This window comes from Patagioenas fasciata, chromosome 3, assembly GCF_037038585.1.
Source record: "Patagioenas fasciata isolate bPatFas1 chromosome 3, bPatFas1.hap1, whole genome shotgun sequence".
In the NCBI taxonomy this organism is placed as follows: Eukaryota; Metazoa; Chordata; class Aves; order Columbiformes; family Columbidae; genus Patagioenas; species Patagioenas fasciata.
The window spans coordinates 78,837,447-78,853,344 of NC_092522.1; the positions used below are offsets into that span (position 1 = coordinate 78,837,447).

The 15,898-nt window shown below is 42.9% G+C and overlaps 1 protein-coding gene across 2 annotated transcripts in view; it reads left to right on the plus strand.

Moving 5' to 3' along the window:
* Window positions 1–15,898, plus strand: part of SCML4 (Scm polycomb group protein like 4) — an 82,819-nt gene that overhangs the window by 54,238 nt on the left and 12,683 nt on the right. For both annotated transcript variants that reach the window (XM_065835802.2, XM_071806665.1), the window contains 2 exons: window positions 2,851–3,117; window positions 10,900–11,045. In XM_065835802.2, the coding sequence (XP_065691874.2) occupies window positions 2,851–3,117; window positions 10,900–11,045 (413 nt within the window). The remainder of the gene's footprint in view (window positions 1–2,850; window positions 3,118–10,899; window positions 11,046–15,898) is intronic.

The window sequence follows — 15,898 nt, forward strand, 5'->3', positions numbered from 1 at the left end:
GGCACCATGGATCTCTCTGTGCCCTGAAAGTCCCCTGAACTTGCTTGCCTCTTCCTCCCACATGTAGGACTCTTCTGGGGGTGGGCAGACAATTGCAAGGCATGGGCTCACAGAGACGTGGTTGCTCCAGGTGCATCAGGTTGTGCAGTTTTATAAAGGAGCCCACACTCATCAAGGCACACAAAAGCTGTCCAGGACCTTTTACAATTGTATGGTTAAAAACCTGTAACCACACATGCTCGAATGCACAGTCTCCTTTTTCCTAATCTGTTATCTGCATTTCAACATGAGCTTATTTTGGTCAGGGGGAGGGGACTCTGATGAGTTGCTCTTGTAATTTACCGACTGCTCATGTCAACTTGAAGATCAGGACCTCTGTAAAGGCTTGTTTGGAAACATCACTGCTTGAGACAATCCCTGCTCCCCCTTGTCCAATGAAGACATTAATACGACTTTTCAGATTCGCAAAGCACCTTCCAGTGTGGCATGTTTTGAACAGTAAAGAATGGAGACTCCTGCCTGGTCCGTGGCAATAGGCACCATTACTCCCACTTTGGAGCCCAAAGCAGAGACACGTGGAAGAAAAGAGTCTTAGGCAGGGCCAGGAACAGAACTGCTGTCGTCTGGGTCCTCGTCATAGTCTCATACACAACTCATGGGTGTCCTGCCACAGGGAGATTTCACCCGCACACATCTAATTTCACACAGACTACTGAGAGAGTCTGACATCAGTCGAAAGATCCCTAGTGTCTGCTCGCAGATTTTGGAGTCATTTATATCCACAGTAATAAAGCTGTATGTCGTTTATTTAGCAGGGCTCTTCTAATGTGCTGTTTGCTGTTTTGATAGTCTGCATCTTCTTCATATTGTAATCATATTAAAAGAGCATTCTTTTCCCGGAATAAAGAGGTAATGATTCACAAGAGGCATAATTATTCCATGCAGTGCAGGCAGGATGCTGCAGAAAGTACTGTCTGTGCATAAGAGGCTTTTATTGCAAGTGTTCTACACAGTAATTAAATTCCTTTGAATGAGAAAGCTTGATTGGATTTTCTTTGGTTTATTGGGAGGAGTCTGAAAAGCAAGGTATTTAGCTCAATTGCTACACAATTTTGGCATCTGTCGGAGGTTAGGGAGAAAGGTTCAGAGTGTATGATTCCCATTTCTCTTATGCTAGTGTTACGTTAGCTGAACTCCATTGAATTCAATTGAATTACACGCTATTTGTATTTGTGTGAGAATCAAGCTCAGAAGTCCCTGGCAGAAAGCAACAGGATACCTGAATGCATACTTTAAGAATCCAAATTATATAAGGGGAAAAAGCATTATCAAAGGAACTACCTGCAGTTACAAAGGCAAGTGCCCAAAAGCGAGGAAACTTTGCATTTACATCTGTCCTTCAGATCTGATGTTTGCCGTATGGTGAGTCCAGCCTTGGCCCAGAATGGGAGGAAGTTTGAAAAGACAGCAGTAAATGAATGAAAAGTCAGGCAATCATCTAACAAAACTCTGTGCCAGGATGCTGGCATGGTACAACTCTTGAGTATTTGAGTTGTCAAACTAAATCATGTTTGTTTAACATCAACTACTGTATGCAGCTGCCAAGGTTTCTTTTTTTCTTTTTTTTTTTTTTTCCAAAGGAAAAGAGTAAAAATGTAAATTAAAAGGAGAACTTTATCATATACAGCCTCAACAACTATTAGTGATGGGAGCTTGGGTTTTGTACCGTGAATTACAGCATAAATTCTTCCTGTTGCTCAGTAAAGCTACAAAATACATTAGGAGGAGAGTGTTGCTCAGGCAGGGAAGGAGATGTGTGATACCACAGGGGTAATTCCGCCCTGCTCAGATGTCTCTGAAGGCAGAGGTGGCCTTTTCAACAGCTCAAAAATATCATCATGGGGCAATGAGAGGCACTTTCCTAATCTGAAGGCTCCCTGTCTGCCAGATGTTAACATCTTGTTTCACCCAGTGAGAGAGGGAACCTCTGAAGCACAGTTTACCGGTATTTTTAGGGTTTATGTGGAGGTTTGGATCCCAGAGAGGTTTCCAGGGGCTCTGCTTGTATCCCAGTAGTGGTGGTGATGGTGGTGGGTGATCGAGCAGAGGGTCCTGGGGCTGTGTGAGGGAAGGATTGGTTTTGCAGAGAGAACAGTGGTGGGAATGAGGAGGAGAAAGAGCTTTGACCTTCGAGCCAGGTCTGAATGACTCCCTCACACACCTCTGCCCGTGATAAACCTTGGGTGTGCCCACCAGTCACCAACTCTCTTCTCCTTGTGGCATACCAGGCCTGATGCAGGTCTGCAGCTGAGGATATTTTCTGATGAATTCTGGTAATTGCAGCCAGAAGGCTTTGGTTTATTGCCTTCACTCCCTCCTACTGGCTGCCAGGTGCTATGAACACAACAAACTGCCTGTCCTGTTGTCCTCCTCTGCCTTCTTTCTTCCAACCTTCATGTTTTTAAACAAAAGACAGTGCAAAAAATAGCTGCACAATCCTCCAGTCTTGGTGGTATTCGGACAGCACCATGAGGCAAATGGGACCCACCAGTCAGTGGCTCAGGACTTTACAGACAATGTTGCCATAAACTGACACAGATGAGGCACATCAAGCCGTAGTTTCCCTGTTGTGACTCTACTGACTTCTAAGAGGTTCTGCTTCCTTTTGTTGTTTATTAGTTCTCTGCAAGGATCCCTCCTGGAGTCAGCTGTCTGCATAGAAAGTTGGAGCTAAACTTTTTTCCTAAAAAAGCAGATTTTGGGAAAAAAGAGATATTATTTATTCAAGGGCTGAATTAAAATTTGTTCTGTTTTACTGAAGTTTCTTTTGTGTCTTGGTTTCCTGAGCAGAAACAGCCACACCTGAGGACTACTTGGTTGATCCTGCAAACATGAAGCGGTACCCCATGGATCCTGCCGATTCTGCCTTTGGTTGCATGGGCTCTGTGTACGCCATGCTGCAGAGTCCCACAGATGGGCGTCCTGCTGGAGTCTCCTCTTCCTCCTGTAGCCATCGTCCTGCCCAGGTGTCTTCAGGAGGGTCCTCATCTACTGGCCTGCGGCATCAGACCTCCAGCCCAACAAGGAATGGGACCTATCTTGAAGGAAACAGAAGTGGTAATGTAACATCTTCCGCTTAGCAATGTGTGTTGCTGTGCTGGTGCCATGCTAGAGTCTTAACTCACGTCCAGATTCCCAGAAAAACCAGTGAGGTGGGTCTGTGTTGACATCCATCCAGACCACACACGCTTCCATTTAGAAGGAGAAACAATAATCTATGTAAACACAAAATCAATCTGTTCATCATTAAGTGAAAAGGTGAACATTTTCTAATGTTGTTATTAATTATGTAAACATATGTATTATGTATAATTGTGTGGCAATCACAACTGTTATTATCGACTTGCAGATATAAATATTAATATGTAAGGCATTCCTCCCAAAGACTGATACTGCCTACAGGCAATTAATTGTATGATACCAGCTGTGTACAAGATACGATGCAGAGCAAGCCCAAATATTAGTGCCTACCGCAAAGTGCTTCAGCAAAAGTGTTTGCTTCCTAGCTGCATGGCCCATCCTGCCCCTTTAATAGTGAACCGGGCCAGATTTTGCTTGAAAAAGACTGCTCAGCAGAACACATATTTTTAGAAATCATCCAACTTACTGCTCAAGGTTCTTTTGTCCTTCAGGAAGCAAAGTCACAAGAAGTTTGTCTGCAAATTCAAGGGATGCCATGAGAACCGCTGCATTCAATAACCCCTCTTCTTTCCCCTCATTGTACTTTTTGTCCAGTTACCCTGCCAGGATTTAGGTTTGCTGGGTCAAATTTTTTCTTCTAGAAATGACATGGGTTCACCTACCAGGTTAGCTAATTCCCTGAACTTCTGTTAACTCTGTCTTCGTTTGCATTTTCTAAGTTCTCCGTTAACAGGTCTTTATCAGTAGTGATTCCAAGAGTGTCATCACCCCTTACTAATTATTCAAACTTCATTTATGCATTTTTCATCTTGAAGATAGTTTTAACAAAGGAGCTGAGTGTTTCAGCCATTTTTAAGTCATTAATTTCTTTCTCTTCCTCATTTATTAATGGAATCTACTGTCACTCTAGTATTTTCTTTTTTACTCTTGATATATTTGCAGAAGACCCGCTGGTTCCCCTAACCCCTTTGTCTACCATTAGCTCATTGCACTGTCTTTCTGCCCTTGCATTTCTCCTGGAAACTGCAAGTGATTCTGCATATTCTTGCCCAGTAGCCACTGCAGAGTCTCTCTCCAGTAGTTGTACGTCTTTGCGTAATTCTTTCAGATCCCTCACCTTCTCAATGCGTGTATTATTTCCTGTTTCTGAACTTTCGTTCTTTAGTATTTTAGAACATTGTTCCTGCAAAATACGTATTACCAGTTTTTATCCATATGTTTCTTTGTTTATCTCAGTTTGCCTTCCTAAATGTTCAATACCTACCAAAACCCATCCCTCGCTGTGCTATTATTTTCACACACATATTTCCCTGGTTTACTCCTGTGTTACTCTATTATACAGAGCATAGGTAAGCATTCAGTTCTCATCATTACCTTTTTCTTTAGTTATAGAGTCAGCATTACTCAAAGCACACTGGATAGCATAGAAATGCATTACTGCAAACAACTTGTAAAAGGTTGTCACTAAGAACCGAGGGCCTCAGTTACAAAGAAAAGGAAATGAAAAGCCTTTTCTTTCAGATCTTGTTCAGTGCCTCTTGGGCCAGCATAATCAGGTGCTGGGAGGACAAGGGGCTTTACTGTGCACAGGATTCATTTTCTACTCTCCCACTGCTTCCCTAGAGCCTCTTAGCAGAACTGGGACCCTTTCGTCAAGCTTTCTTAGTTGGCAGCTGCGAGGAGCCAAGATTTAACAATGTTGTTACTCGCTTTGAAAATCTTTATCATTCTGCTTGGGATCAGTCGTTATCTCTTTGTAGTACACAGGCAGGGTCAGAGCAGCACAGAGCAGAGGTCTGTCTGCCGCATGAGACAGCAGCACAGCCCCAGGACAGAGATAAGTCCCCACTACCCTCTCCACCTTCAGAAATTTGTGGCTCGAGGGTTTCCTGAACCAGAAATGGTGGATTCATATTTAGTAACCTTTCATAGATTTTTATTCCCAATGGCTTATTAGGTAGTTTGTGCATTTTCAGCATCCACAAAATACTGTTGTAGAGTTCCTGTGATAAAAATGTGTTGTGTGGAAAAAAAGCCTTGGTACCAGGGGTTTGAATCTATGTTCAAGGGACTGAAGTGTAAAAAATCCTTGAGCTTGCTCATCTGAGTTACTCTCCTTTCTTGCTTCTGACTGTGAATACCACTGTTTATCTCATAAAAGTCATATAGTGGCCATGCAATAGGCTTTGCAGGCTCCTATATTTCTCTAGCCTGAAACATGTTAAAGCACTTTGAGGAGCAAAGAGGAAAATCTTTCTTGTTGACCTGGCATCCGTGATGTTTGGTTGTCTTTGAAGCGGTAACAGGTGACATTTAGCTGCTACATATGACAGTTCAGAGTCACAGGACTCATCCCAAAACTTCTTAGCATGTTTTATGTGACGTGCATCTGACACTTGCAAAGACTAGCTCATCTGGGACCTGTGGGATGTTTGGCCAGCTCAAGATTGCCTGTTTCTCCTTAAACTTAGAGACTGTATTTCTTCACAGCCATCATACTTTGATGCAGCGTGCTGCTTCCACTTCTACTGGCAATCTCAGACTTTAAAAATGCACATCTTTCTGCATATGCCTTAGTCCAGCCACAGTAGAGTTTCATTACTGTCTTCACAAAATCTCTCCTGCGAAGGTCTTTTGGAAACTGCGCTCTCACTACGATGCTTTTGTGTGTGTTTTTCCCCTTTCTAGGGATAATTTATATGCTGCTGAATCATAAGTGAGCAAAGATGATTAAGTGGTGCGTGCCAGTCTCTGTTCTTATCCTCCTCAGTTTGCATACTTACAAGGCAGGGATGAGCAGGACTAATTAAAAAGAGGAAGAATTTCTCTCTGAAACCTCAAACCAATCCTCTTTATTTATGGATATTTTTGAAAAATAGCTTGCCTTATTTATCATGGTGGCCAAATATTGCGGAAAAAACCATAACCATAAAACATATCTCAGTGCATAGCAGAACATGTCTTTCAAGCGGAATGGATGAGATTAAACCTCAAAGCTCTCATTAATGTGATCAGAAGCTTGATGCCTAATTCTCTGTGATTATGCTAAAAAATTCCAAACCAAAAAAATACAAAAAAAAAATCCTCATTTCAGAAAGCAAATTGGGGCTGCTAACAGATAAACATGCACTTTTCTGTCATCGTTTGCCAAATTGAAGCTCTTAAATCAGGGAAGGGATAGTCAAGGACATCATAAACCTTTCCAAGTCTGCTTACATAACAAACAAAGCCTTTATTCCAAGTATGAAGAATTGCGTATTCAACCACAACATAATAACCTTAACCTTGCCCTGTAGCTTGTTATTTTTATGTAGATTTTATTATCCAATATTAGCAGTTAATTATTATCACCTGAGGGCCTTTGTTAAAGAGTCAATCCTGGTTGCAAATACATTTATTTCCTGAAAACATTTGGGGACTCGGGGTTTGAAGTGTCTCTTTTTCCAGAATAATACTGCAAACACTCTGAGGGGGCTGAATCCTGCATCTCTCCAGGGCACTGACCAAGGAGCTGCTGACAGCACTGCGGGGCTCAGTGCTGGCTACCAGTTCTTCAGCAAACACAGCCTGCCTGTTAATTTTTGAGGACTTTTACAGCCTGAAAGGTTCAATGAGTTCAGTGAGCTGCCTATTTCCCCCCACACACACCCCTACAAAAGAAAGGCAGCAGGAGCAGTCACTGTGCTGGTGGGATGGGGACTCTACCCTGCTGTGCCAAGGGGCCGAGGCCACCAGCCAGGTGATGCACGATGGCATCTCCTACAAGAGCCTGCCAGCGCAAACCGATGTGCTGAGCCCAATCTTCTTTCCAGAACTCTCTGCTGATTGTGGCTCATCAAACCCCCCCATGCCCATAAATATCCTGTAATTGTGTTCTCCCACATGTCTACTTTTCTGATGTCTCTCTTCTTTTCCTGCTCAGTGTGCCCTAGAATAAATGCCTGCTACAAAGCCTTCCTCCTGTCCTTGTATATAGTGGGAGGTTTGTTTTTTTTTAGAAAAAAACACAAACAATTCCCATTTCTCTGTGACTTTGAGGCTCCGCTACTTCTGCTTAGTTTCAGTAAATCTGATGCTCCTTATTATCTGCTCCAGTGCAAGCAGAGAGAACCTTTTAAAATTTTTTTCCACCCCCTCCCCGGGAGGCAAAAAAATCATTTAGTCCTGCAGCAATATTAAAGTTCATCTGTCACTCCCTTTCCACTCTTATCTATCAATGACCGTACTCCCTCTGGGCTCTGTATGTTTGCCAAGAAGATATTTAGGGACTCTGTTATTTATCTTTCCTTCTTTCGTAGGTTTAACGCCATTTTAGTGTTTGATTTCCTTGTCACGGCTCTGTAGCCATTTGGCTGTTGGTTTTCTCTCTCTCCATCCTCCTTCTCAAGAAGGTCCTGAGGCCAGGGGTGGGGGACACAGAAAATCCTGTGTGGGGTGAGAGCTCAAACCAAGACAGACCACGTCTTTCCTTTGGCTTCGCTGGGCTTTGGCCACTGACCTGGCATTTCCAGATGTTTCTGTGCAGGCAACAGTCTCATCTGGGATGCCCCAAGACTTCACTGCAGAGAAACCTACTCATTCTCCTTTCCCAACACTGCTTCAGGCAGGAGAGGAAAGCTCTTTCCTCCGATTACTTAAATTTCCATATCCCATTCCATTAATTTGACAAATTTTTGCCACCTGTCAAAAACAGGAAATTGGATTTGACCTAGATTACGATCTCGAAAAATAATTATTGGTGGTGAGCACTCCCATCTCTTTGTAATCTGAGTATTCATTATCATCTTGATTAATTCTGATGACAGGATGGCATAGAATACCCAGGGGACATCAGAATTCCTCATTTATCTAATTCTTAGGTTAAGTGTGAATACCTTCAGATAACAAAAAATGTATAGTACTTGCCCTGCTGCCATCAAACACTTTTGTGCTTAGTATAATCATTCAGCAAAGCGATGCTACTGAAGCAAACCACATGCTTTTGTGTATACATGAAATGATTTATTTTCTTTCATAAATAAATATGGGATAGATATGGAAAACCAGATTGTTTCTGGACTCACCAGCTACAAAATATGTTCAAGATAATTGTCTGCAAGGTGGTTTTATCCCAGTTTTACTATTGACATTTTAAACTAGCCTCTTACACACAAGTAAAATAACACATCTTAATTCATGAAAAAGCAGCAGAGAATCCAGGACTTTAGGTAGGTAAATAAAAATGAAACTATCTTTGAAGACTTAGTATCTACACATAATTCTTGGGTTTATATTGTTATATTATACCTCAGCTAGGGATCTGAAAGGGTTATCTTCACCTGCTAGATTGAAGAGTTCTAGCCATGTGGTTTCTTTAGAAAGGTCATTTATATATTTGTCTTTTAAAAAATCAGATTTATGCTATTGATTGCTAGATTGCAAAAGAGTGAATAGAATTCTCCTGTCATTTCAACCTTTTCTTCTCAGCCCCATTCCTTTCATTACGGATATTTCTAATACATGTGAAGACTCCCAGCTGCTCTTGGGGCTCTCTATTCCCCTTTGCCGTTTCCTGGCATTTCTGGAAGCAGCGGGTTGCAGGCAGGAATCACTGGGCCATGGGCTGCTCTCTCTGCACCCCGTGTGAATCCCAGACTAAGACCCTGTGCTTTCATTATATTCATTCAAATTTAAGGGAAGAAATGTGATCCTCAGGAGGGGCACAACTTCTCCCCTGACCACATCATGGCAGCAGCATAGAAACATCCGCAATCCTTTGGGTACAACCAAACCTTTCTCTCCCCCCTTTATTTTCCAGCTGGTTTATAAAAGCCTGGTTTTCTCCCTGCCTTTGGTTTGAGATGCCAAGGTGCCCAATATTTCCACACATCAGCTGGCACACAGATTATTGGCAGATCAGGCAGGGGAGAAATACTCATCCCTCTGCCTCCAAGGCAAGTCTCAGTTCTCCCACTTGTCCCTGGCAAAGTTACTTGATGTAACTGATGGCCCAGGGGTTGGCCAAGATTACCCTGCTTGTTTTGCACTCTTTGTCTTCATTGTTTCATGCCAAAGGCTCCAGATGATGTCTGCACCGCTGTGTATTGCATTCATTTTGTAAGAGGAGCCCAGGGTCGCCTGAGTCCATACAAACACCAGTCCTTCACTGTTTAATTAAGAGGACCTGTGGCTATTCCTTGTCGTTTATATCCAGAGCAGTGACTTAGCAAATGAGGGTGTAATTATCATGATATTTATATCACATCCCATTATGAGGCCCATCAACCAGATTTGCGCATTCATAGCACTTTCTGCTTACTGGAGTTCATCCTTCCTAACTGCAAAATATACCTCATTACATTATACCATAAGATGAGCATGGTATTGAGAAAAAAAGGACCAATATGCACATAAAGCCATTATTGTGCATGTATGGGCAGATCCTCAGCTAATATAAATCAGCATGGCTCTACTGAAGTCAATGGAATGACAATCTACAGAAGCCACAAACCCAGCCCACTACATTTGTTCTTACACATTAGGATTGTGTTTTGAGTCACGCGTGGTGGTTATCATACATTTCATCTGTCTTTATAAGCTCAGTATTCCTCTGGAGAGCTCAGCCCTTCTCTGCTTAACAGCTCTGACTGCCCTCTTAGCTACTTGGGGCTTCTCCAGGCTCCCATTTAGGTATCTGTGGTTTCCCTCTACTTGCACTCTTCTGTTTCCTTTTCTGTCCTCTGTAGTGCCTGCTTGCTTCCCATTTGTGCCTCTCATTAAAAACTGGGCCTTAGGAAGAAATGAACAGGTCAGGGCAAGTAACATTTTATATACCTGTGTGCTGCTGCCTGCTAATGCAAAGTTTGCTTGGTGTGGATATAAACATATTTAAACAGCTTTCCTGCAACCAGGCATAATATAGTTATTGTAATAGTGAAGTAGCGTAAGTGGAGGTGCAAACTGTATTCATGTGGAGGCTGAGATTTATAATTCTGACAAGACTAAGACTAAAAACATACATGCACTTTCATTCCAATGTGCCTTTATTCACTTGATTTAAAGCTACAGCAAGCTGGAATGACCTTAAATCATCCAGGGCTTATACCATTAAAAAGTCACATGTGCAATGTTCATCTTTGCGTGTTTCAGTAGCTTTCCAAATGGGCATTAATTGGGGACTGTCAGTTTTGTGAGAGCCTAAGATTAGGAGGGTATTGACTAGAAACTGTCCTTTAAGCTCTAAGATAAGTCTCAATATATGAATGCGAAGGAAAGAAAACTATTTGCTAAATCCTGATTTTATCCTCTAGGCTTCACATTCAATGGCAAACTACTTTGTCTGGTGCTGAAGCACTTTCTCTCCAGGTGGGAGGGTAGTGTCTTCTTGAGCCAAGATCCCCACTGCTTGCAGATCAGACAGCAGGGGCAGCTTGGTTTAAGAGCCTGGTAGCCGGCGTATTTTTGCTTCTCCAGCAGGAACCTGAGGGTTTCACTTTTTTTTAAACGCAATTCACCAGGTGGGATCATGTCTCCCGATAAGCACTCAGATCAGAAACTGTTCCAAGTCCCCTTCTTTCTCCACCCCACCCTCTCAGGCTGATGCTTGCACACACAGATCCAATGCTGCGGCGAGGCTGCTGTACTACTGCATACCCACAAACCAAGAAAACTGCTGTGTGCCATTGTAATGAGCTGTTGTGGGCTTTTTTGTACCGATAGCCTCAAGTCCTGCACCAGAACGACAAGACATGGCTCGGCCATCAAGCAAGAATCCTTTGACCTGGACGGTGGATGACGTGATTTGGTTTGTGAAGGATGCAGACCCTCATGCTTTAGGTCCCCATGTGGAGCTCTTCAGAAAACATGTATGTAGAAGGCTGCCCATACCACATCTGGGTTATTTAAGTCGAGTGCATGAGCACTCCCAAGACACAGCCAGTACCCACCACACACTCACCCTAAGCTGCATTTGGCTGCTATAGGCAGCGTTTGTGCACAGCCAGGTCGAATACATGGCTGTGCAAGGTGTTCAGCACCGCTGTGGGGTTTGGGCTGAAGAAAGGTGCACTTATCACCCAAGAGAGTGATGAAACACTGGAACAGGCTTCCTGAAGAGGTGGTTGATGCCCCACGCCTGTCAGTGTTTAAGAGTTGTTTAGACAACACCCTTAACAACGTGTTTTAACCTTTAGTTAGCCCTGAAGTGGTCAGGCAGTTGGACAAGACGATCATTGTAGGTCCCTTTCAACTATTCTGTTCTGTTCTGTTCTGTTCTGTTCTGTTCTGTTCTATTCTATTCTATTCTATTCTATTCTATTCTATTCTATTCTATTCTATTCTATTCTATTCTATTCTATTCTATTCTATTCTATTCTACTCTATTCTATTCTACTCTGTTCTGTTCTGTCCCGTTCTGTTCTGTCCCGTCCCGTCCCGTCCCGTCCCGTCCCATCTCATCTCATTCATCCTACAATGGGGAGACCCTAACAATGTATTGAGAAAATGCTCACCATGTGTTCCCAACTATGCCAGTATAAATTGTTTCTATGCCAAGCCTAAGAGAAAGCACAGAGAATCTGGTGCTCATTTTTCATGTCACATTGTCACAAAAAAAGCCTCATCTCAATGACAGTTTTTTCCCAGGATACCTATAATTCTTCTCCGAAGAGCATTTTATATGTCTCTAGATATTTAGTAGGAGAAACCCAAAACAGTTAAGCTTTTAATCTTTTTCCCCTCAGTATTATGTAACTACATAACCAAATTTAACGGACCTGCTGACTCACTCGAGAATATGATACTTGCTTTTGCTAGGCAATCTCCAGCAGTGGAAATTATATTATCCTTAATTTCAAAGGGTAAGACTGTAAACACACATCTGATCTGGAGTTTCTTGTTCTACTGCATATGGAGTTGGCACCAATGCATCTAATAGCGGCCTCCTCCTTCCATCCCTCCTTGATCAATTCAGTCTGGCTATGAAAATGGATTTTACCCTAAAAGTGACTCACTTGTGTTCAGCTGGAGGTCATAGCTTTGGATGTAAGTGTTTGGACCTAGGTCTAAACAAGAAGAGCTTCCCAGCCCTGACTCTTGGTCAGCACATCAGGTCGCAAAGCAAGAGAGAGGTCTTGTGATCACAAGGTCCCACTGCTTGCCCGTGGGCCAACAGGGACAGGTGGGAATGTGTGGCTGCAGACAAGAGCTGAGGAAGACAACTGATGGAGTTGCAGCTACACCCTGGATGCAGAGTTTCCAGATAGAGGAGAGGAGGTGGCTGAGGAGCAGATGAAATCAAGGTAAAGACAGGCCCTGATGCCTGCTCACCCTGTGTGGGTATTGAGACCATCTGCCATTCTGCAGACAGGCTGGTGGGATGAGGACAGCAGAGCAAGCACAGTGGTGTTAGGACCAAATCTGCAGTTATAGGTCAGGTGCCAGTGTACTTTCCGCTCCTTCTGCAGAGAAGTCAGATCTGCCTTATAAGCTGATAATGAAAACATGGCCTATGTGGGCCACGTAGAGAACCAGGCATATGAACAAGCCACCTTCAGATTTAAAGGAACTTGCTTTAGCTTGAGTTTTTGTGACTATCAGAAGACGTTGTCCATCAAGAGAAAACTCTTCCTGCAAGAGAGAGAGAATTGCCATGGTCTGAGGCACACAGGTACATCCCAAAGAAGAGAAACATTTGAAGTTTATCTTGTAAATATGGACAGTGCAAAAGTACCAGTTTTGCGTAGTTTACACCTGCAGCAAAGGATGGCCCAGTGTGTTTTTATCTAGCATCAGGGCAGTGACATGACCCAGACAGCCATGGGCCAGCTGCACTGGAGCATGCCGCAATGCTGTGGCTGCTCTGTGGCCAAGGAGGCCAAGCTGAATTGCCACTAAAGACTGTCCCTGTCATCCTTTGTTGAACACCCAGCACCCGTGGGCTCTACTTATCATTGGTTTCCTTGTAAAATATGCCTTAGTGTGAGATCTTGGGTAAGATTGCCACACAACTCAATTCAATTACACCTTCAAGTTATATATGTCCCTGCAATTTTTCAGCCTTCAAGTCTCATCTGGATCAGTGCGGAGACCCCAGGGGTGAGAGACAAGTGATTAGTCCATTAACCTTAGTCATATCTTCCTGTATGTTCAATCTTCCTATGAAGCAGGTGCATAATTTACTTAGAAGCACTTACTGTCATTGACCAGGCCCAGCTATCACCTGAAATTGTTACTTCAGCAATCAAGTCATCTGAGCTATGACACTGGGAGGGTGGTGGGATGGCCAGGAGGAAAAAGCTCTGGGGGTATCTTGTGTGGGGGTGGTGTTCTTTCCCATTGCTATGTTAAGGCATTTAAGTGCTGACCACAGTACCCAAAGCTGTTTTTCCCAGGCTGCAGTGAGGAGGTGCACCCCCATCCTCCACAGCTGCCACACACATTGCAAGATGACCATGGCTCTGCTCTCCCACCAGGAGCACAAGCCTTTCTTCTTGACAGGACACCCAAGAAGATCTGTACAGGTGGCTCCTGAGATTGTCCACCAAAGACCATGAAACTGCCTACTACCTCCCCTCTGCTGTTCCCTGCTCCCTCGGAAGGGACACCTGCTGAGAAAAGCCTAGCCCATAACTTTTGGCATCATACAAAGGAGCCATTGGCCTGGCAGGGACCTTGTAGCAACACTGAGTGAAATCCCCATGCAATGTTCTCTCAGCAAGAAAGACTTAGTAGAAAGACAGAAGGAGGGAGATGGAGGGGATGAGTTACACAGGGAATTAGCAGGTGGAAAACTCTAGATGGAAGGGATTGAAGGGATGTTATGGTCTGACAGTTTAATAATGGCCAGTGATTGGCAAATGCATGTATGAAGGAGACAAAAACCTTTGAGGTCAACATAATTGATCCAATTTATTCAAACAGAAACCTGTCTCTGCCAGTGCTAGACATCAGACTTGTGAGCGTGCATGTGTCCCTAGATCTTCTTCATCTCGAGCATTTGAGCACTGACCTGCTACTCGCTGCACTCCTGTCACAGGTTGTGGCCTTACCAGGGTTGGTGTCTGTTCACGAGACTGCAGAATACAAAACTATATATAAATATATATATATAAGTAAATATATATATACATGCATATCCTAGCACGATATAGATCCTGAAGTCTTCCTTTTTACTTAGAATTTAGTTCCTAAACAGCCTTGAAGATGGGGACTTTATCTTTCTCATTAAAAGCCTCACCCTGGGGGACATCTGCCACCAGGTGTAACTCTTGTTCGTGTGGCACAGGGCTTGTTTCGGGGCTACTCTGCTTTTTGAACAGTATCCTCAAAACAAATACTTCAAGAAGCTGGCACAAGCACAGCAATACTCATTCTTGCAGGTGGAAGCTGTACGTTTGTAGTCACTGTATTGTGACCTTGCAGCCCATACATTTGCTGTGTTCCTCCCCTTGCAGGAACACAGCAGTGGTCTCCTGCAATATTCTAATTTGCAGAGGGTCAGATCTCAACTCATGTGAAACAAGCTAATTGCATTGTTTGCGCTGAATTTTACCAGGTCCAGATCTGGTTCAAGATCTTCTGGTGGGCTATTGCAGATCTGTGGACCATGCTGTAGAACCCTTCTTTTTTAAATTATTTTTTTAAAAAGGGCTGAGACAGTAATATTGCACAGAAGTCAAGCCAACAATCTGCACAGGAACATTACTAATAGGGGGTATTTAATTGAATATGAATGCGCCCTTTGGCATACTCTTGTCATGGATTTTAATTTTGACCCCTACACAATAATAAGAAAGGAAATAATAAAATGCCAAACTCAGCCTTTAGAAACAGCTGCCTCCACACCAAACCCTTGACAGTGTTTTTACCCTGTAGCACCACAGTTCCAAGAGTTTGTTTTTCTTTTTACATGCAGATATTAATTGCATGTATTACTCTTCCTCTCTCTCTTTCTTTCTTTCTTTTTCTTCCTTTCTCTCTTTCTTCCTTTCCCTTAGCTTCCTTAATATAATGTGAAGGAGAGAGGAAAGGTGAAGAGAGTTTCTATTATGGATAGAGTGGGGGTTGCAAATTGAAGAGCATTAATTGATTGAGTTAATCAGAAAGTGACCTTAACTGCTCATCAGCTAAATCACCCACTGAATGGAATAATAATGATCAGGGCAAATTAGGATCTATGGTATTGCTTAATTAGTAGGTAATAGATCACACAGGAAAGATTGGACCATCAAAACCAGAATACAACATATACAGCAGTAGTATGTGTGTATACATGTGTACCTATGCACACACATATAGCACTCTTTACATTTTAGCTCTGATGATCCGAGTATGTAAGTGTGGTGGAGACTGTGGGAGGGGGTAGTAATTTTTAGCAGAATCACTAGTATAGTTGGGAAAAAACAGACAAGCTCAGGATCCAAGAAAGGACAGTGTAGCTGAAAGCTTCTGTATTTTCCAGACCATAGTAAAACAAAGTCCATTTTGCTGTGCAGCCACCATACTTTGTGTTCACTTTGTGATCTCAGAAGACTTTCAAGACAACACATCTGAGATAAAAAACGGAACTTGGTGGAAATTTCCTCCACTTACATGATGGTTAAATGAAATTTGAACAAATTCTGTTAGTAAGTGTAATAAAATAAGCAAGTTACCACTATCTTTATATTATGAAAAAGAAACGTGTGTGTTTCAGTGTGTGTTATATCTCTCTCACTGG